Genomic DNA, 22,586 nt, shown 5'->3' with positions numbered 1-22,586 from the left:
AATGTATAGAACAACTTTGTGACTCAAGTGGGGAGAAGGGGGCTTGGGAAAGAGCACCATTGCTAGCTCTCTTTTTTGGTTGAACCTTTTCCTGCTCTTCAAGAGAAAATCAGTTTAGAATGTAAAGAAAGGAGCAGGGAGGAGGAAAGAAACTATACTTAAGGAGTGGGGCTTTTTTTTTTTTAAATTAAATTAATGTTAGAACTTAAATTATATAAAACAAAGTATAATAATGAAGGAAAAAGATAATGTTTGCTGAATTATAAAATATCTTTTGTAACCAAACAAAATGTTAACAGAAAGAAATGACTAAATTTTAAGTAGAATTTACTGGAGAACACAAAACAGTTTTGAAACCAAGTCAGTTATATGTGAGACAGCTCATTCACTATTGGTTCCCTAGTTTTACTTAAGACAAAATAGTTAATGCCTTTTATTTTCATTTTGACACTTGTTGAAATTAGAGAGGATTAATTGCTGCATTATTGCCCAAGCTATTAAGGGAGATGAATGACAAATTTTAGTGGATTAACTATGATTACAAAAGTTAATTTACTTTGTCTTCCTCAGAAGTCTTTCTGCAATGGATTCCATGGTAAGGCTGCTCAGCCTCTCGCACCCTTTCTTTGACAAGGTCATAGTGGGGAAGAATGAAGTGCAAATCCATTGTTACATGCTCTTTCTCCATGACCTTAAGTGCTAATCTGCATACCCTGTCAAAAAAAAAAAAAAAAAGAGGGAACCAGCCATTTCAGCTCCCCTTAGGGCTTTACTTCTCTTCGGGCCTCTTTGACTTATGAATATATATGCCATTTGCAGGACCCAAACCCACTGCTCTTCAATGGCCTTTAAGTGGCTTACATTTCTAAAGTAGACTTGCGGGCATATTTTCTTATCCTTTCTCATTTGAACACTGAAGGCTGTGGTTTCTTGACTCTAAAGCAATTTGAAGGTACAGTGTCTAACCTGGCTATAGAAATCATAGAAACTGCTAGAAGGTCCCTTACCTGTGATTCTTGCCATTTCCAGAGAGCAGAAGCTAGAAGTCTTCCCAAGTAAAAAAATACACTGCTGACTGCTTATATTACATATAATTTTAAAAAATATTTTAAGGGAAATATTGTAGTCCAGCAGCCATTTATTAGAACCTATGAAATTCCTAGAATTGTGCTGGGCTAGGTTCAGAGAGATAGATGTGACCTGTCCTAAATTCAAGATTTCCTGAAATAATTTATTTCATATCCATTTGTATAATATATATTTACTTATTTAGAAAGAAATGACACAGAATTTAAATACAAGGCATAATTTCTTACCTTCCGTCTTTCTCAAGTGTGTAGTGCAGTTGGGTCTCTCTGGATCTCCTCCCCACCCTCTCCATTGCTTTGTATCTTGCAACTTCGCACTTTATGGTCGAATAAGTTCACTTAAAAGTAGGAAATTTGACTTTGGCTATATTGGGTGCCTGGACAGTTAATTCTGTGAATACACAAGGATCAAAGAGAACATTCCTCATCATCTCCATCCCTCATCTGCCCTAGCCTTTGCCATCATGCTTTATAAAGCAGAGGCTGCCTTTGTTGCTTTAACAAACCCTTCCACATTATTCCCAATCCAGTCATCACAGTTATCAAAGTGGGATCTGAGGGATTTTAGGGTTTTGGGTTCTATAATTTTTTTTTTTTTTTTTTTTTTTTTGAGACGGAGTCTCGCTCTGTAGCCCAGGCTGGAGTGCAGTGGCCGGATCTCAGCTCACTGCAAGCTCCGCCTCCCGGGTTCACGCCATTCTCCGGCCTCAGCCTCCCGAGTAGCTGGGACTACAGGCGCCCGCCACCTCGCCCGGCTATTTTTTGTATTTCTTAGTAGAGTCGGGGTTTCACCGTGTTAGCCAGGATGGTCTCGATCTCCTGACCTCGTGATCCGCCCATCTCGGCCTCCCAAAGTGCTGGGATTACAGGCTTGAGCCACCGCGCCCGGCCTCTATAATTCTTGTATTGCCTCTCTGATGTGCAATAGCTTGGAAGATAAATCTTTAATGTTTTCTTGTTCTTCCAGAAAAAGGCACAAACATGAAAAGTTCACTAAACACCCTTGGTTCACTTACTTTTCTTTCTTTATTTAAAGTGTATAGTGGTCTCCTAACTTTTGGTCTTCTCAGAATTTCTATGGCATATGCCAAAGGGCCTATTAGGTACTAGCAGGGAACACTGCAGACAGACCTTTCTGCCTTTGTAAGTGTATGTAGCTTGGCAGGCTGCTGACCAGCTGCTGGGGCAGCCCTGACTTGTGATCAGATGTGCCACTGACTCGAGGGCAGAAGGCTATTTATAATAGCACTTACCATTCTTGATTTGGGAAATTTGAGCCCTGGTGATTTCAAACCATCAAACCATGTGATGGATGCCATTTTCATCTGTAGCAGGCAGGGTGGTGACGGAGCAGCTCTGGAGACTCAGTATTGAATATCTTGACCTACAAAGACTTCCAGCTTCTGCTCCCTGGAAACTGGTAAAAGTCTCAGGAAAATAGACCTCGGGCCCAATTCCTATAGGTTTTACAGCCAGATTAAAAACAATACTCTCAGTTTGCTTTAGGTTCAATTTTGAAAAACCACAGCTTTCAAAAACTGTTCAAATGAGAAAGTATAATAAAATATGCCTTTTAGAAGTTGGACTGAGGACCCTTAAAGACTTGATAACTTGAATGCAGCAAAATGGCATATTTTGGATCTTAGAAAATCAAATAAGAAGGTAGACCATGTCATGGCTGGCTTTAATGCCCATATTTTAGCGTCTTCCAGAGACACTTGAGTGACACCTTAGTTTTCCACAGTAAGAGTTTGATGTGACTGCATATGGCAACCATTTTTTTTAAATCCAACAAACTGCAAACAGGCTCTTTGCCAACCTAGGAATTTAGAATAATCCAAGGATCCCAAGGTCAGAGAAATTTTTTAGCCTGGATGATGGGATTTCAGGCTTAGTTCAGCTACTGGGCCATAAGCTGAATGTTTAAGGGATAGGAGAAGATCAGTGATGTTCATTTGTTTGTAAGCATTTTTTTCTTTCTTAAATACCTATTTTCATTTGAAAAGCATATTTTAATATATATAATAAAGCAGGTGATAAAAATAAATCAACTGAGAAGAATCATTGATGGGAAAATCAATTACTGACATGCAGTAATTCTGATGTTCTAGGGTAGAGGTAGTATTCTATTGATATGTCCAGGAAGTAAAGTATCTCATTTAGATTGAAAAAAAGAGACAAAATTGTACTAAATTAATCATAGAGCCTTTAATCCACTAATAATTTGGAGTGGATTTTATTAAGAAGAATTAATTATAAGTACATGTTAACTTTCTTGTCAGGATAAATTGCATCTTTTAAAGCTAAGTGATCTGTGTACATTGTGATAGGGCCTTTCACTTTGGTTAAAATCTTAGGTTTGAAACTGTGCCTGGTTTACAGTAACTAAAATTAACTCGTACTGTGTGGTCCTTTATATAGTTGTTGCCATCCCAATCAGATACATCTCATCTGATGTCAAATTCTGAGTCCAGTAATCAGACCAGCTCCAGAAGGCACAGGGAAGGTGGTGGGGAACTCTAGGGACTGCCATCCTCTTTGTGGAAAGGTTTGCTTAATTTTCCATTAGAGAGTCAACCAATCACCCACCCAACCTGGAGTTTAATAACAAGCTTTTTGTTGATAAGTTTATTCAGTGAACTAGGCTATCTGTTCTAGGGGACTGATTCTTCTTTGTGAAATAGCCCAGACTTAAGAATGCAGCTGAAATAGCCACTGGGGAAACCTTGTAGAAGACTGTACATTTTAAATTTTGATTTGCCCTCATTTGGAGTGACCTTCTGATTCAGGGTTGCCTACATTTCTTTTACCATTGCCTGTTTTATTTTAACACCTCCTTCCTGTTTTACCTGTAAGCTTGCTATACAACTCTTCAAGTGGCTACTGTATGGAATCAGTATTACAGTGGGTTATTTGCTAGTCATGAAATGGGAGGAGTACTGTTGACTTACTACTTGGAGTCAAAACCAGGGACTAGATTTAGATACAATGAAAAAATTCCAAATCACTCTCTGAAACAGTATAAATGTCTTAATGTCCTAAAATGTTTGATGACACCTAAAAACCCCTCATGTATTTTCTTCTTAGAACTTAGATAGGCTATGTGTTCTACAAACATCAAGCAAATCAGTTGCATTTTCATTTACAGGTTCTAATATTTTTTTTTTCTCATTGTTTTAGGAAGTTGGGGGCTCAAGGGTCACGACTTACTGGAGCAGGATGGGGAGGCTGCGCAGTATCAATAGTACCTGCGGACAAGCTGCCCGGCTTCCTAGCCAATGTGCACAAAGCTTATTACCAGAGGAGTGATGGAAGCTTAGCACCAGAGAAGCAGAATTTGTTTGCTACCAAACCTGGAGGCGGGGCTTTGGTTTTCCTTGAGGCCTGAAAAAATGTAAAAAATCTCAGAGAAACTATTTAGGACACTTAGGAATTGGCAGGACTTTCTATGCCACAGTAAATTAATCTTCTTTCTGTTTTGTATTATGATGAATGGTTGCTATTATATCAAGATATATTTTCAAAGAAATGATTGAAAGCTCTCTATGCTTCATAATGATTATTTTTCCATCTTAAAATATGGTTTTACTATTAAGAGTCAAGATCATGCTTGGACAGATCTTTTAAGAATAATTTACTGAGATTTATTCATTTGAAGATTTTAAAGATGAATGGTAAAACACACTCTTAATACTGATTGCATGAATTGGACTTGAATTAAATATATTGTTAAAATTAAACTGATACCATTGAATTGTACGCATTATTCTTAAATAGAGTTCATTTCCGGTTTCTCTTAGTACTCTTCTTCCTCAAAGTTGTAGTTCTCTGTTGATGATGATGATGATGACGACAGTGATGCCACACATTCTCTCTCAATTTCAGCTTCAGAACGCTATGAAAATAATACATGATTAAAGTTTCACAGATTTTCTTGGACATTGTATAATTGAATGTGAGATTTCTCCAATTATCAAGAGAGTAAGGATTTTTTTTTTTTCTGACAAAAGGAGGATATGGGAAGAAAATTCAGACTCATTTGAATATTTTTAAACCATGTGATATCATTGAAATAACCACTTTCAATTCTTTTGGCCCTGAGCTATCTCCATTACTTAACAGAAAAACTTAGATAAAAAACACTTTAAGTCTCTTCTATTCACATTGAAATAAAGAATTATCTAGATGATAATTCAGATAATTCAGTTTGTTCATAGAACTTACTTTCTTATCACTCTTTTTCTACTACTTTTTCTCAAATACCTCTCTAATTCAAGAGCCACTTCCAAGAAATCCCACACATTCCTTATATGCCTTCTTTGTTTATCTAGAAAAGCTTGTTTGTATATATGCACCCCAGTATAAAGCAGGTATGCAAGTATGTGGGTGAAAGTGACTATGAAAAGACTTAATGAATTCTGGGATTTGTAACGGTATTGATGGGTACCTCTGTATGTACATCAAGAGTGGGCAGAAATGTTTGGCTAGTGATGGCAAATGACTGGCTTTCTCTCGTGGATGGACTATAGGAAGCACTTTCTGAATTACGTAATGATTTGGACCAAAAAGTATTTTGCTGAAATACTCAGGTAATTGAGATAGCAGTGGTTTTATGGCATGAATTATCCAGAAATATCACAATTACTTATGATTCTGTGATTTCATTAGCTCATTAATGTTTAACTCACAGATTGGGCATCACCCTCTAGAATTTCAGTTTAAGGGAGGCCTGCGCAAAGCTGGTTTTATTTCTTAAAGGATAACAGTCATACATAGAATAATAGGAAAGCCGATATTCTATTTTAAAATAAACTTCTGATGCATTTTCATTCTTAGCAGAAAGGTAAATGCTTGAGAAAGCTTGAGTCAAATTTGTTAAAAGAATTTTGAGTTCTATAAACCCAAAAATCCAAAACCTGAATTTATTTAAATTTATAATCTTTTATTTTTTAATACTGTGCCATTTTCCACAAAGGATTTGTGGTTGGTATATAATTCTTTAGAGATACCTGGATCAGTGTAACAAAAAAAAAAAGGCGCTTGTCATTGCTTTGCTGTTCCATTTAAAATTTTCACTAGGTGATTTCTTCTTCACAAAAGGTGAGTAAAAATTTCCAGTGTGCACTATTCTTTGGGGGACACACATGGTCATCTAAGCGAGGGATCTATTCTATATGTGTTTTGATTTCTCTCTTGAAAAAAAGAACTATGTTTCAGTCTTACCATCACTGTGTGGTATTCTAGACATTATGAGAGATGCCGAACTTACCTGGAAGGGATAGGGCCGGGGCCATTAGAAGAAAGATCATGCAGTAAGTGGATTTTGAGCATGGTCCTAAAGGATGAGTAGAGTTTAAAAGCTGTGGAGTGCACACTGCAGATGAGCAAAGCCTATGGGTACAGGCCGACATGGTGCATGGAGGAGGCTCAGTGAGAGTGAAGGGTTTGCTTTGGTATGTAGTGAAGAACAAGATTGACTATGCTGGCTGGAGTTAGCTTTTGAAGAGTCAAATCCAGGCAGCATTTAGATCAGGGGTTACAGCCCAGCAGCCCACGGGCCACATCTGGTCTGCAGATGTATATAGTTTGACCCACAGAATGACTAAAAACTTGGGCCCCAAATCAGGAGATTGTACAAGCAGTATCAGATATTCTGGATTACTCAGAATCTGGATTACTGAGTGGTGGAATATCTGATACTACTTGTCCTACATTTCTGCGGGGCATCAATGAACTAGGGCTGAGATAGTAGCTGTCTTGTTAGATGAGGCACGGCTTTCCAGTGCGCTACAGTTTCCACAACTGCTTGTATAATAATTCCCCTGACACTCAAATCATTTACCACTTACCAGCTGGGGTCACTTGCCCTTTATCAGCACACTTGCACTGTTGTTTTCCTATTCTAATTAGGTATTTCTCTGTGCCCATGTCTCTATCAATAGTAGGGAAGATAGACCAAAAAAAAAAAAAAAAAAAGAAGAATGAATATTTTCGTGTGTGGATGTAAAAAATAGTCTTTAGCTGGGAGTGGTGGCATGTGCCTGCTGTCCCAGCTACTTGGGAGGCTGAGACAGGAGGATCACTTGAGCTGAGGACCTCAAGGCTGCAGCACTGCACTCCAGCCTGGGTGACAGGTGACAGAGTGAGACCCTATTTCAACAAAAAAATAAAAAGAATAGTCCTGTTTGCTTATTATACTGTCCTGTTTGTATATTATACAACACCCAGGTGTTTCACCACTTTCTCACTTTTCTGACCCATGTAGGAATTTGATTTGACCCATTTTTGACATTATACTAGCAGCCAATGGGATTGCTCTAGATTTTTGAGTGGAAGCCTTGACATGCTGAAAATAAAAGGCTCTCCTCTATTCCTGACCTCCAGTTGTCCAACCTTCAGACATATTGTACACTAGTCTCTATATGTTCTTGTCTGTTGGGAGGGAAGAGGCCCTTCAGACTTAACAAGACTGCCCATAGGTAAAGAGAAGCGAAAGAGAAGATGACAAGGAAAATCAGAAAGATGGAACAGGCTCCTTTCTTTCCTTTCTTTCTCATACTTGAGTCCTATTTAGAACCTTATGATATTCTGCCTTGTGTTTCCATTAATTGAGGGCAGGGTCCATCCATCTAACACAGCTGTTGGTACCCAATATGATTTTGTTGAATTATTAATGAAAAACAAAATACAGCTTCAAACATCAATGATTATTAGTTTGTAATTCTAACTGCATTTGGAGCTTTTGAGTTACATAAACCGTTCCTGGTCAGAAGCTGGAAATGGGGAACGTGAACGTGAGTTGCCACTCAATATGTAAAACAGAGATTTTCTTACATGTGCATGTGGATGATTAAATGACAAGAATGTATCCTCTTCTGCCACTGTAATTTGGATAAGAATGCCACCATACATTCTTATGAAATATTGTCCAGTCTATATAAAAGAAGCTAGAGAGAGAATTCTCAATTATTTTCAGAAAGAAAACATACCAGTTCATGTAGAAACTTCTCAAAGTCCTGTTTCACTTCGTGAGGTTTCTTGGTAGCCTTTGCTTGGAGTCTAATAATGGAATAAAGAAAATCAGTAACCAAACTAATTGTCCTTATACTGACACCATCTAATAAGCAACATTTATTAAGAATTTAATATACTGGGCATTTGCCCAGCACTTTACATATATTAATTCAATTACCCTTAAAACTTCTGAAGTAGGCACTACTATTATCCTATTTTATAAATGAGGAAACAGGCTTAGATAGGTTCGGACACCCACCCCCGCTGCATGTGCATGCATGCACACACACACACACACAGCAGTCATACACCTAGCAAGGAGACAGTCTGAACCCAAGCATTGTGACTCAGGCCTTCAATTCCACCCACTGTGTGGTTCTCATCCCAGCAGTGGCACATCCTCTTCAGTTAGATGGTTCACATAGTATTGCTTTAACTGATTCCACTCATGAGGCTCTAGCCCAGACTTTAAGGAGGGACAGTGGGGAGAGAAGAGTAAAAGAGACTGGCGAGGGAGAGATACAGGGAAGAAAGAGAGGGAGATGGAAAAGGCCAGTGGGTAAGAGTGCTTACTAGACTGTAAGCTCATTGTGAGCAGGGATCCAGGAATCTCATCGTATCTATCACCAAGTATTCATTCAAGAAATATTTATGAAGGACTTGAATGGTTGAATTCAGGAAGCAGCAGGAACTTTTCCAGAGATCTAAGAATGAGGGGAGAAGCAATGGTAGCTAGGCAAGGAAGGATAGAAACTTGAGACAAGGAGAAACATTAGTAAAAGTAACACAGATGAGAGAAAGAGAAACGGAATAAAGGATATATAAGACTATTAATTTCACTGGCAATTTTCAAGTGACATACTTAAAAACTATTTTTCCATAAAATTGGCAGGAAGTAAAATTTTCTGCAAATCCCAAATACACGTCGCTGAAGCAGCCAGTTTAGATGAGCTATTTAACCCCTTGCCAGGCCTATCCGAGGTGTCTTCAGCATGTAGACCAGCGCACCCCGAAGGCAGAGTGGGATTACTTAGTCGGAGGTTCTCTTGCATTCGTGCTCTGTGACTGGCACATGCCCCCTCACTCATTCTCTCTCTGCTTGTTTTGTCTTCTCAAGCTGGGTTTCCTCCTCACTGATTGCTCTTTAGGCCTCACATTTTTCCTTCCATGCTTGTCTCAAATCTGGCTCTTAGGTGTCGATTCTCAGTAACACCTTCTTAGAATCTCCTTGAACTGCACAGTATCCTTAGAATCTGTCTCATCTCACTAAGTTAAAATCACTCCCTCTTCCAAGTCACTCTTCTAGTTTACAATCTCCCCTCTTAAAAAAAATAACAGTTTTATTCAGATATATGTTACATACCATAAAATTGAACCATTAAAGTGTACAGTTCAGTGGTTTTAGTATATTCATGAAGTTTTATAACATTACTAATCCTCCCTCTTTCTGATTGCCTTTCCTCTCAGGAATATCTCTTTTCAAGATTACAAATGGAAGCTCATACACTGTGCCTATAACTTTAACAAGCACATGGGATTTATATATCTGAATGCGTATTTTTCAACAATGTGCCATTGCATTAAACATATTTGAATACTTCTTGTGAGTTACTCTGAAAATTGTCCTACATTCCTCTGCATATTCTCAGTGGTGAAAACTCTTGTCCTGTGTGGATTTGATCTTTGGAAACTTGTAAGAGTCACCCGGAATGGAACCTTATAACAGGTGTTGTGAAGCAGAAAGCTAGGTGATAAAGTTTTTGGTGAAAAGTGAGATAAGATCCTAAAGTAGTGGGTTTAATTTTCTCATGTGACTGGAAAACTAGCTTTGTAAGTTCTAAAATCATATTTAGAAGTATGAAGTGTGACTGGCACAAAGTTACCGTCTCCCTAGGGGGCTTGTTTGAAGGGCTGGACTTGTCTGATACTTCTTATTCTGCACGTGCTTGCCGGTGTGTTGTAAGAAGTAGGTTAATCTCAATACTTTATAGTTTTTCTTCTTATGGTTTAATTTATAAAATAAACAAATGAGTCCCTTCATTGAGGAAAAATGTTTATATGCATAGGGGAAGAAGAGAAATAAAAAACTAGCCCAAGAGAGACCAGCTAAATCGGTTGTTTTTCTAGTTTACAACTTTCATAGGATGGGGCACGCTTATCGGTTTATTTTGAAAAGGACTTGAGCTTAAGTCCTATGGCTGGAGAGGAAAAAGTAGATGATGATAATGTTTAGCGATTAATTAAATGATCAGAGTAGATTATTTTGTGATTAAAGAAAGTTAAAATGTTACTCCAGATTAACTGTTAACTAGAAAACTTTTTTTGCAGTTTTGTGGTTTTATGTAACATCTCTTCAATTAAAGATGATCTTAAGCACTACCAATTGAATAAGAGACAAACCTATCAAGCTCCTTGTCAATTCTTTCCTGCCGCCATTTTAGAAGTTTTAGTTCTTCATTAATTCTGAGCTTTTCCCTATAAAGTCAAAATTTGAAGTTAAATTTTAAAATAATGCAGGCATTACTAATTGGAAAAGAATAAATCAGCAATTTACTGATATACATGTGTTAATAAAAGCCCTCGACAAACCAATTCATTCCCTCCCTATGCACTATTTAGTGTAAAGAATCCCTCAGCACATTCCCTCTTACAAACATGTGCTGACGGTATCACCTACCATGCCTGAGGACAGCTGGACTCCACCTTCTGCTACCATGGGGGCCCTCTGGAAAGCTGTCCATCCCTGTTTTTCCCACTAAGTGCAGGAAGTCTAAAGGGTATGTGTGTGTGGACGTACACATGCATCTGTGGGTGGGTGGGCGGGAAAGAGGCAATGGGGACCCTTGGAAAACGGGGGTGCAGGCTTTTAGATCTGCCCACTGGATAGGACATAACTGGTGGTCCTCCATTTACCTCTCTTGGAGGTGCTCCTTGGACAGCAGGAGGCACCCAAAAGGGAGGATCATCTTTTCTCCCCCTAAAGGCAATGACATCTCAAGGCAGTAACTTTGATAGCATGGACAGAAGAAGTGGACCCTGCCAATTTGTTCTTGTAAAAATTGATGGATATTCTCTCATTAACCCATTCCTAGCTTCCTAGCACATAAGATTACCATGACTGACCACAAGCAATTATTTAAATTAAGTACAAATAACTGAAAATGTTCCCCCAAGAAAACATTTCAGGAAGGACTTTGCTTTCTTGATTTCCTTGCTTGACACCAGCCCAGCTGCCACCCCAGCTCCAGGGAATTCCTTCTCCTGCAGGGAACCTTTCTGCTGGTCTTCCAGGGCTTATCTTTGTAAATGGACGATACTCCAATCTCCATTCCCTGGAGCTCTTGCCTCTTCCTGTTGAGGTGCACCCCTCCAGTCACACCAAGCAAAGCTTCTTTCCTTTCTTCTGTCCCTCTCACTTGCCATGGTTCCATGGTTACAACATACACCCTTGACACTTACCTGAAAAGAATCTCTGAGTCTGTAAGATGCTCAGACATGACTCTCATGATTAACATAAGGAACTTAGTTTAGATGATTTCTCTGTTTCCAGCTATAAAAAAGTATTATATTTAACAATAGTATAGCATCAACTTACATCCTAAAATCCTTTTGGTTCCTTGCAAATTGTCTTTTTGCCTCCTTTATAACATCACGGTATGTTGGAGCAGGTAGTGTGCTAGGCTTATTATTAAGGAATGATTTTCAATTAGGAACATTTGGGAAGTAAATAGTACCCTTCACAGAGGGACCAAGGGGACTATGTGACTTCACTTTTCAGTAATGAAGAGTCTCAAGTATAAACATGAATATTATGTCCGGAGTTACACCCAGAGGACTGAAAGAAGGCAACACCACTTTAAACTTGTCCCATTATCTCAACCATAGCAACCACAGGGCACTATGATTTAATAGTTTCATAAATCCTGTAATTACCTTACCTTTTGTGTGTCTTTGTTTTAAAAGCAGCAACTTGTTAAATGTAAATACTAAAAATTACCAAAATATTAAAAATGTACCAAAATTCATTTTTTTCTTATTTATTTCTGAGACAGGTCTTGCTTTGTCACCCAGGCTGGAGTGTGGTAGCATGATCATAGTTCACTGTGGCCTCAAACTCCTGGGCTCAAAGGAATCCTCCTGCCTCAGCTTCCTAAGTATTTGTAGACGGGATCTGCTCTCTTGCCCAGACTGGTCTTGAACTTCAAACTCCTGGGCTCAAGCAATCTTCCTGCCTTGGCCTCCCAAAGTATTGGGATTACAGGCATGAGCCACAACACCCAGCTTTCATTTTCACATATACTGAGAACCTTAAAGACTCTCTATTTCTAAGAGGCTTTGGGGGTAACTGGCAGCATGTGTGGCTGCCTTAGCCTGGTTTCCGCTCTCTGCCCAGAAGAAAGGTGGTAATCAGAATGTCCAAGTATGCTGCTAAAGAAGCTGGGTTCCTCTGTCCTGTCTGTTTCTGGTACAGCCTGTGGATATGTCCTAACCTTGGCCTTAACCCATGCCTGATCTGGCAAAGCAGCCACTTCCCTTTTGAAGTGGCAATTGACCAGTATTGGCCAATATTAGCAAGGAGACAAGCTCCTCCGCTTGTGTTAAATGAAGACCTTAGCCTCGCTGTTAACACTAGGAGCTCTTAAACCTCTGCCATCACTAAGATATAGGGGATGAACTGTCCTCTTACAGCCCCGCTCCCATTGTGAAACTTCAGTATTACCTCTTTCTCTGAATGTAGTTTGCCCATTTTTAAAAAAACTTTATTTTCTGTTTCAAGGCTGTTGCTGATGCTCATTTTATTTATTTTTCACTAAGTATTTTATTCATTTATTTGAATAATTTATTTCTCACTTGGTACGTACTTTTTAAAAAATAGTTTCAACTTTTATTTTAGATTCAGGAGGTACATGTGCAGGTTTGGTGCATGAGTATATTTCATGATGTTGAGGTTTGGGGTACGAATGATCCTGTCACCCACGTAGTGCGCATAGAACACGATAGTTTTTCAACACTTGCTCCCCTCCCTTCCCTTCTCTTATAGTATGCAGTGTCTACTGTTGACACCTTTATGTCCATGAGTACCCAATATTTAGCTCCCACTTATAGTGAGAACATGTGGTATTTGGTTTTCTGCTCCTGTATTATTTACTTAGGATAATGGCCTCCATCTGCATTCATGTTGCTGCAAAGGAAATGAGTTCGTCCTTTATTTATGAACATGTAGAATTCCACGGTGTATATGTATGACATTTTCTTTATCCAGTCTGCCGTTGGTGGGGATCTACGTTGATTCCATGTCTTTGCTATTGTGAATAGTGCTGCAATGAATATATGAGTACATGTGTCTTTTTGGTAGAATAATTTATTTTTCTTTTGAGTATAATGGGACTGCTGGGTTGAATGGTAGTTCTGTTTTAAGTTCTTTGAGAAATCTCCAACTACTTTTGACAGTGCCTGAACTAATTTACATTCCCACCAACAATGTATAAGCATTCCTTTTCTCTGCAGCCCATCAGCATCTGTTGTTTTTTGACTTTTTAATAATAGTCATCCTGACTGGAGTAAGATGATATCTCATTGTAGTTTTCATTTGCATTTCTCTGGCAATGAGTGATGCTAAGCATTTTTGCATATGTTTGTCGGACACTTGCATATCTTTGTTTGAAAAGTGCCTGTTCATATCATTTGCCCACTTTTCTTTTTTTTTTTTTAGTATTATACTTTAAGTTCTGGGATACATGTGCAGAACATGTAGGTTTGCTACATAGGTATACACATGTCATGGTAGTTTGCTGCACCCATCAACCCATCATCTACGTTAGGTATTTCTCCTAATGCTATGTCTCCCATAGCCCCACTCCCCTGACAGGCCCTGGTGTGTGATGTTCCCCTCCCTGTGTCCATGTGTTCTCATTGTTCACCTCCCACTTATGAGTGAGAACATGTGGTGTTTGGTTTTTCTGTTCTTGTGTTAGTTTGCTGAGAATGATGGTTTCCAGCTTCATCCATGTCCCTGCAAAGAACATGAACTCATCTTTTTTATGGCTGCATAGTATTCCATGGCGTATATGTGCCACATTTTCTTTATCCAGTCAATCATTGATGGGCATTTGAGTTGGTTCCAAGTCTTTGCTATTGTGAACAGTGCTGCAATAAACATACGTATGCATGTGTCTTTATAGTAGAATGATTTAGAATCCTTTGGGTATAGACCCAGTAATGGGATTGCTGGGTCAAATGGCATTTCTAGTTCTAGATCCTTGAGGAATTGCCACATTGTCTTCCATAATGGTCGAACTAATTTACACTCCCAACAACAGTGTAAAAGTGTTCCTATTTCTCCACATCCTCTCCAGCATCTGTTGTTTCTTGACTTTTTGATGATCACTATTCTAACTGGTGTGAGATGGTATCTCATTGTAGTTTTGATTTGCATTTCTCTAATGACCAGTGATGATGAGCTTTTTTTCATATGTTTGTTGGCTGCATAAATGTCTTCTTTTGAGAAGTGTCTGTTCTTATCTTTTGCCCACTTTTTCATGGGGCTGTTTTCTTCTTGTAAATTTGTTTAAGTTCCTTATGGATTCTGGATATTAGCCCTTTGTCAGACGGATAGATTGCAAAAATCTCCCATTCTGTAGGTTGCCTGTTCACTCTGCTGACAGTTTCTTTTGCTGTGCAAAAGCTCTTTAATCAGATCCCATTTATCAATTTTGGCTTTCGTTGCCATTGCTTTTGGTGTTTTAGTCATGAAGTCTTCCATGCCTATGTCCTGAATGATATTGCCTATGGTTTTAGGTCTTACGTTTAAGTCTTTAATCCATCTTGAGTTAATTTTTATATAAGGTGTAAGGAAGGGATCCAGTTTCAGCTTTCTGCATATAGCTAGCCAGTTTTCCCAACACCATTTATTAAATAGGGACTCCTTTCCCCATTGCTTGTTTTATCAGATTTGTCAAAGATCAGATGGTTGTAGATGCGTGGCATTATTTCTTAGGCCTCTGTTCTGTTCCGTTGGTCTATATATCTGTTTTGGTACCAATGCCATGCGGTTTTGGTTACTGTAGCCTTGTAGTATAGTTTGAAGTCAGGTAGTGTGACGCCTCCAGATTTGTTCTTTTTGCTTAGAATTGTCTTGGCTATGTGGGCTCTTTTTAGGTTCCATGTGAAATTTAAAGTCATTTTATTCCAATTATGTGAAGAAAGTAAATGGTAGCTTGATGGGGATAGCACTGAATCTATAAATTACTTTGGGCAGTATGGGCATTTTTATGATATTGATTCTTCCTATCCATAAGCATGGAAAGTTTTTCCATTTGTTTGTGTCATCTTTTATTTCACTGAGCAGTGGTTTGTAGTTCTCCTTGAAGAGGTCCTTCACACCCCTTTTAAGTTGGATTCTTAGGTATTTTATTCCCTTTGTAGCAATTGTGAATAGGAGTTCACTCATGATTTGGCTCTCTGTTTGTCTGTTATTGGTATATAGAAATGCTTGTAATTTTTGCACGTTGATTTTGTATCCTGAGACTTTGCTGAAGTTGCTTATTAACTTGAGGAGATTTTGGGCTGAGATGATGGTGTTTTCTAAATATACAGTCATGTCATCTACAAACAGAGAAAATTTGATTTCCTCGTTTCCTAATTGAATACCCTTTATTTGTTTCTCTTGCCTGGTTGCCATGGACAGAACTTCCAATACTATGTTGAATAGGAGTGGTGAGAGAGGGCATCCTTATCTTGTGCTGGTTTTCCAAGGGAATGCTTCCAATTTTTGCCCATTCAGTATGATATTAGCTGTGGGTTTGTCATAAATAGCTCTTATTATTTTGAGATACGTTCCATCAATGCCTAGTTTATTGAGAGTTTTTTGCATGAAGGGCTGTTGAATTTTGTCGAAGGCCTTTTCTGCATCTATTGAGATAATCATGTGGTTTTTGTCGTTGGTTCTGTTTATGTGATGGATTATGTTTATTGATTTGCGTATGTTGAACCAGGCTTGCATCCCAAGGATGAAGCTGACTTGATCGTGGTGGATAAGCTTTTTGATGTGCTGCTGGATTCTGTTTGCCAGTATTTTATTGAGGATTTTTGCATCAATGTTCATCAGGGATAATGGCCTGAAATTTTCTTTTTTTGTTGTGTCACTGTCACATTTTGGTATCAGGATGATGCTGACCTCATAAAATGAGTTAGGGAGGATTCCCTCTTTTTCTATTGTTTGGAATAGTTTCAGGAGAAATGGTACCAGCTCCTCTTTGTACCTCTGGTAGAATTCGGCTGTGAATCCATCTGGTCCTGGACTTTTTTGGCTGGTAGGCTATTAATTGCTGCCTCAACTTCAGAACTTGTTATTGCTCTATTTAGGGATTCAACTTCTTCCTGGTTTAGTCTTGAGAGGATGTATGTGTCCAATAATTTATCCATTTCTTCTAGATTTTCTAGTTGATTTGTGTAGAGATGTTTATAGTATTTTCTGTGGATAGCTTGTATTTCTGTGGGATCAGTGGTGATATCCTCTTTACCATTTTTTATTGCATCTATTTGATTCTTCTCTTTTTTTTCTTTTAGTCTGGCTAGTGGTCTATCTATTTTGTTGATCTTTTCAAAAAATCAGCTCTTAGAATCATGGATTTTTTGAAGGGTTTTCATGTCTCTTTTTCAGTTCTGCTCTGATCTTAGTTATTTCTTGCCTTCTGCTAGGTTTTGAATGTGTTTGCTCTTGCTTCTCTAGTTCTTTCAATTGTGATGTTAGGGTGTCGATTTTAGATCTTTCCTGCTTTCTCTTGTGGGCATTTAGTGCTATACATTTCCCTCTACACACTGCTTTAAATCTGTCCCAGAGATTCTGGTACGTTGTGTCTTTGTTCTTATTGGTTTCAAAGAACATCTTTATTGCTGCCTTCATTTCTTTATTTACCCAGTAGTCATTCAGGAGCAGGTTGTTCCTGTTTCCATGTAGTTGTGCAGTTTCCATGTAGTTGTGCAGTTTTGAGTGAGTTTCTTAATCCTGAGTTCCGATTTGATTGCACTGTGATCTGAGAGACTGTTTGTTATGATTACCATTCTTTTGCATTTGATGAGGAGTGTTTTAATTCCAATTATGTGGTCAATTTTAGAATAAGTACGATGTGGTGCTGAGAAGAAGGAAGAATGTATATTCTGTTGATTTGGGGTGGAGGGTTCTGTAGATGTCTATTAGGTCTGCTTGGTCCAGAGCTGAGTTCAAGTCCTGGATATCCTTGTTAATTTTTTGACTTGTTGATCTAATATTGACAGTGGGGTGTTAAAGTCTCCCACTATTATTTTGTGGGACTCTAAGTCTTTTTGTAGGTCTCTAAGAACTTGCTTTATGAATCTGGGTCCTCCTGTATTGGGTGCATATGTATTTAGGATAGTTAGCTCTTCTTGTTGCACTGATCCCTTTACTATTAAGTAATGCCCTTTTTTGTCTCTCTTGATCTTTGTTGGTTTAAAGTCTGTTTTATGAGAGACTAGGATTGCAACCCCTGCTTTTTTTTTGCTTTCCATTTGCTTGGTAAATATTCCTCCATCCCTTTATTTTGAGCCTATGTGTGTCTTTGCACAAGAGATGGGTCTCCTAAATATAGCACACTGATAGGTCTTGACTCTTTATCCAATTTGACAGTCTGTGTCTTTTAATTGGGGTATTTAGTCCATTTACATTTAATGTTAATATTGTTATGTGTGAATTTGATCCTGCCATTATGATTCTATCTGGTTGTTTTGCCCATTAATTGATGTAGTTTCTTCATAGCATTGATGGTCTTTACAATCTGGCATGTTTCTGCAGTGGCTGGTACCGGTTATTCCTTTCCATGTTTAGTGCTTCCTTCAGGAGCTCTTGTGGGGCAGGCCTGATGGTGACAAAATCTCTCGGCATTTCCTTGTCTGTAAAGGATTTTATTTCTCCTTCACTTATGAAGCTTAGTTTGGCAGGATATGAAATTCTGGGTTGAAAATTCTTTTCTTTAAAAATGTTGAATATTGGCCGTCAATCTCTTCTGGCTAGTAGGGTTTCTGCCGAGAGATTCGCTGTTAGTCTGGTGGGCTTCCCTTTGTGAGTAACCTGACCTTTCTCTCTGGCTGCCCTTAACATCTTTTCCTTCATTTCAACCTTGGTGATCTGCGAATTATGTGTCTTGGGGTTGCTATTCTTGAGGAATATCTTTGTGGCGTTCTCTGTATTTCCTGAATTTGAATGTTGGCCTGCCTTGCTAGGTTGGGGATGTTCTCCTGGATAATATCCTGAAGAGTGTTTTCCAACTTGGTTCCATTCTCTCTGTCACTTTCAGGTACACCAGTCAAATGTTTGGTCTTTTCACATAGTCCCATATTTGTTGGAGGCTTTGTTTCTTTTCACTCTTTTTTCTCTAATCTTGTCTTCTTGCTTTATTTCATTGAGTTGATCTTCAGTCTCTGATATCCTTTCTTCCGCTTGATCGATTCGGCTATTGATACTTGTGTATGTTTCACGAAGTTCTCGTGGTGTGTTTTTCAGCTCCATCAGGTCATTTATATTCTTCTCTAAACTGGTTATTCTAGTTAGCAATTCATCTAACCTTTTTTCAAGGTTCTTAGCTTGCTTGCATTGGATCAGAACATACTCCTTTAGCTCACAGGAGTTTGTTATTACCCACCTTCTGAAGCCCACTTCTGTCAGTTTATCAAACTTATTCTCCGTCCAGTTTTGTTCCCTTGCTGGCAAGGAGCTGTGATTCTTTGGCAGAGAAGAGGTGTTCTGGTTTTTGGAATTTTCAGTCTTTTTGCACTGGTTTCTCCTCATCTTCATGAATTTATCTACCTTTGGCCTTTGAAGTTGGTGACCTTTGGATGGGGTCTCTGAGTGGACATCCTTTGTGTTGATGTTGATATTATTCCTTTCTGTTTGTTAGTTTTCCTTCTAACAATCAGGCCCCTCTGCTGCAGGTCTGCTGGAGTTTGCTGGAGGTCCGCCCCAGACCCCGTTTGCCTGGGTATCACTGGCAGAGGCCGCACAACAGTAAAGATTGCTGCCTGTTCCTTCCACTGGAAGCTTTGTCCCAGAGGGGCACCTACCAGATGCCAGCCGGCTCTGGTGAGTTTCTTAATCCTGAGTTCTGATTTGATTGCACTGTGGTCGGAGAGACTGTTTGTTATGATTACCATTCTTTTGCATTTGCTGAGGAGTGTTTTACTTCCAATATGTGGTTAATTTTAGAATAAGTGCAATGTGGTGCTGAGAAGAAGGAAGAATGTGGTGCTGAGAAAAGGAAGACACATCTGTAGGAGGTGTCTGTTGGCCCCTGCTGGGAGGTGCCTCTCAAGTCAGGATGCACAGGGGTCAGGGACCCACTTGAGGAGGCAGTCTGTCCCTTATCAGAGCTCTAATGCTGTGCTGGGAGATCCGCTGCTCTCTTCAGAGCTGCCAGGTATGGACGTTTACGTCCGCTGAAGCTGTGCCCACAACCGCCCCTTCCCCCAGGTGCTCTGTCCCAGGTAGGTGAGGGTTTTATCTATAAGTCCCTGACTGAGGCTGGTGCCTTTTTTTCAGAAATGCCCTGCCCATAGAGGAAGGAATCTAGAGAGGCAGTGGCAGTCTTGCTGAGCTGCAGTGGGCTCCACCCAGTTGGAACTTCCCAGAGGCTTTGTTTACACTGTGAGGATAAAACTGCCTACTCAAGTCTCAGCAATGGTGGACGCCCCTCCCGGCACCAAGCTTGAGGGTCCCAGACTGCTGTGCTGGTACAAGAATTTCAAGCCAGTGGATCTTAACTTGCTGGGCTCCGTAGGGGCGGGACCTCCGGAGCCAGACCACTTGGCTCCGTGGCTTCAGCCCCCTTTCCAGGGGAGTAAATTGTTCTGTCTCACTGGTGTTCGAGGTGCCACTGGGGTATGAAAGAAAACTCCTGTGGCTAGCTTGGTGTCTGTCCAAACAGCCGCCCAGTTTTGTGCTGGAAACCCAGGGCCCTGGTGGTGTAGGCACTGGAGGGAATCTCCTGGTTTACAGGTTGCAAAGACCATGAGAAAAGCGCAGTATCTGGGCTGGAGTACACGGTAGAGTCCCTAATGGCTTCCCTTGAGTGGGAGAGGGAGTTCCCCCAACCCCTGCTTTGCCTCGCCCTCCTTGGGCTGCACTTACTGTCCAACCAGTGCCAATGAGATGAACCAAGTACCTCAGTTGGAAATACAGAAATCACCTGCCTTCTGGGTCAATCTTGCTAGAAGCTGCAGACTGGGCTGTTCCTATTTGGCCATCTTGCCAGCAAAATCCTTGCCCACTTTTTAATGGGACTATTTATTATTTGTTTGTTCAGTTCTTTAGGTTCCTTTTAGATTCTGGATATAAGACCTTTGTTGGATGCATTGTTTGTGAATATTTTCTCCTATTCTGTAGATTGTTTATTGACTATGTTGATGTTTTATCTTACTGTGCAGAAGCTCTTAATTAGGTCCCACTTGTCAATTTTTGTTTTTGTTGCATTTGCTTTTGAGGACTTAGTCACAGATTATTTCTCTATGCCAATGTACACAATGGTGTTTTCTAGGTTTTCTTCTGGGATTCTTATAGTATGAAGTCTTACATTTAAATATCTAATCCATTTTGAGTTAATTTTTGTATATGATGAAAGGAAAGGGTCCAGTTCCAATCTTCGGCAGATGGCTGGCCAGCTATCCCAGTACAATTTATTGAGTAGGGGGTCCTTTCCCCATTGCTTGTTTTTGTTGACTTTTTTGGAGATCACATAGTTGTAGGTGTGTGACTTTATTTCTGAGTTCTCTATTCTGTTCCATCAGTCTTTGTGTCTGTTCTTGTACCAGTATCATGCTGTTTGGCTTACTGTAGCCTTATAGTATAGTTTCAAGTTGGGTAATGTGATGTCTCCAGCTTTGTTCTTTTTGCTTAGGATTTTTTTTTTTTTTTTTTTTTTTGCTATTTGGGCTTTTTTGGTTTTATGTGAATTTTAGAATAGTTTTTCCTAATTCTGTGAAAAATTACATTGGTAATTGGATAGAAATAGCATGGAATCTGTAAATTGCTTTGGGTAGTATGGCAAGTTTAACAGTATTGATTCTTCCACCCCATGAGCATAGGATGTTTTTCCATTTGTTTGTGTCACCTATGATTTCTTTCCACAGTGTTTTGTAGTTTTCCTTGTAGAGATCTTGCACCTCCTGGGTTAGATGTAGCTGTGATTACAGGTGTGCACCACCATGCCTGGCGATTTTTTGTATTTTTAGTAGAGATGGAATTTCATCATGTTGCCCAGGTGGGTTTCAAACTCTTGAGCTCAAGTGATTTGCTCACCTCAACCTCCCAAAGTACTGGGATTACATGTTTGAGCCCCTGTGTCTGGCTGAGAGCTTTCTAACTTTTTGAGGTAAGCATTAATGCTATAAACTTTTGTCTTAATGTGGTTTTTGCTGCATCCCAAAAATTTTGGTATGTTGTGGTTCTGTTTTCATTTCTTTTAAATATTTTTTTCCTTTCTGCCTTAATTTCATTGCTTACCCCAAAGTCATGCAGGGACAATTTGTTTGATTTTCATTCAATTGTGTGGTCTTGGGAAATCTTTTTGGTATTGACACCTATTTCTATTTCAAGAATATGGTTGGTAAGAGTTTGGTTTTTTTGAATTTATCAAAACTTGCTTTATGGCCGAGCTTGTGGTTGATATTAGAGTATCTTCTGTGTGCAGATGATAGCAATGTATATTCTGTGGTGGATGGGTGAAGTATTTTGTAGGTATCTCTTATGTCCTATTGGTTAAGTGTCTGAATCATGTCCTGAGTTTTTTTGTTGGGTTCTGCCTGGATGATCTGCCTTAGATTGTCAGTAGGGTGTTGAAGTTCCCCCGCCCCATTATTGTATGGCTATTTCTTTTGGTATGTCTAAAAGTAGTTGTTTTATGAATCTGGGTGCTCCAATGTTGTGTGCATTTATATTTAGGATAGTTAAGTCTCCTTGTTGAATTGAACCCTTTATCATTATGTAATACCCTTTGTCTTTTTTTGACTGTTGTTGGTTTAAAGTCTGTTTTATCTGGTATAAGAATAGTGACTCCTGCTCTTTTTTGTTTTCCTTTTGTGTGATAGAACTTTCTCCAGTCCTTTAATGTGAGCCTACGGGTGGGTGTTGTTACACATAAAAAGGGTCTCTTGCATCCTGGCTAACACGGTGAAACCCCGTCTCTACTAAAAAAATACAAAACAACTAGCCGGGCGAGGTGGCGGGTGCCTGTAGTCCCAGCTACTCAGGAGGCTGAGGCAGGAGAATGGCATAAACCCGGGGGGCGGAGCTTGCAGTGAGCTGAGATCTGGCCACTGCACTCCAGCCTGGGCGACACAGCGAGACTCTGTCTCAAAAAAAAAAAAAAAAAAAAGGGTCTCTTGAAGACAGCAGATGGACTGATCTTGTTCTTTTATCCAACTTGAAACTCTGTGCCTTTTCAATGGAGCATTTAGACTGTTTGTATTCAAGGTTAT

The 22,586-nt window shown here is 39.4% G+C and overlaps 2 protein-coding genes across 13 annotated transcripts in view; one reads left to right on the top strand and one right to left on the bottom strand.

The window, feature by feature from the left end:
- GALK2 (galactokinase 2) overlaps window positions 1-22,586 on the top strand; it is a 244,345-nt gene that overhangs the window by 167,843 nt on the left and 53,916 nt on the right. For 6 of the 9 annotated variants that reach the window (XM_017960603.3, XM_021940541.2, XM_017960604.2 and 3 more), the window contains one exon: window positions 4,269-4,832. The exons of 1 other annotated variant lie outside the window; for it this stretch is intronic. In XM_017960603.3, the coding sequence (XP_017816092.1) occupies window positions 4,269-4,476 (208 nt within the window). In that variant the 3' untranslated portion in view covers window positions 4,477-4,832. Of the gene's footprint in view, window positions 1-4,268; window positions 4,881-22,586 lie in introns of those variants that run through there. 2 more of the 9 variants (XM_017960600.2, XM_017960602.2) reach the window with 1 other exon arrangement.
- LOC116275848 (protein FAM227B) overlaps window positions 4,710-22,586 on the bottom strand; it is a 290,793-nt gene continuing 272,916 nt past the window's right edge. For all 4 annotated transcript variants that reach the window (XM_031668708.1, XM_031668709.1, XM_031668710.1 and 1 more), the window contains 4 exons: window positions 11,698-11,775; window positions 10,503-10,577; window positions 8,078-8,147; window positions 4,710-4,983 (listed from right to left, as the gene is read on the bottom strand). In XM_031668708.1, the coding sequence (XP_031524568.1) occupies window positions 4,885-4,983; window positions 8,078-8,147; window positions 10,503-10,577; window positions 11,698-11,775 (322 nt within the window). In that variant the 3' untranslated portion in view covers window positions 4,710-4,884. The remainder of the gene's footprint in view (window positions 4,984-8,077; window positions 8,148-10,502; window positions 10,578-11,697; window positions 11,776-22,586) is intronic.

Source organism: Papio anubis, chromosome 7 (genome assembly GCF_008728515.1).
Source record: "Papio anubis isolate 15944 chromosome 7, Panubis1.0, whole genome shotgun sequence".
NCBI lineage: Eukaryota > Metazoa > Chordata > Mammalia > Primates > Cercopithecidae > Papio > Papio anubis.
The sequence above is the reverse complement of the archived record's forward strand: the minus strand, read 5'-3'. Positions and strand labels throughout refer to the sequence as shown.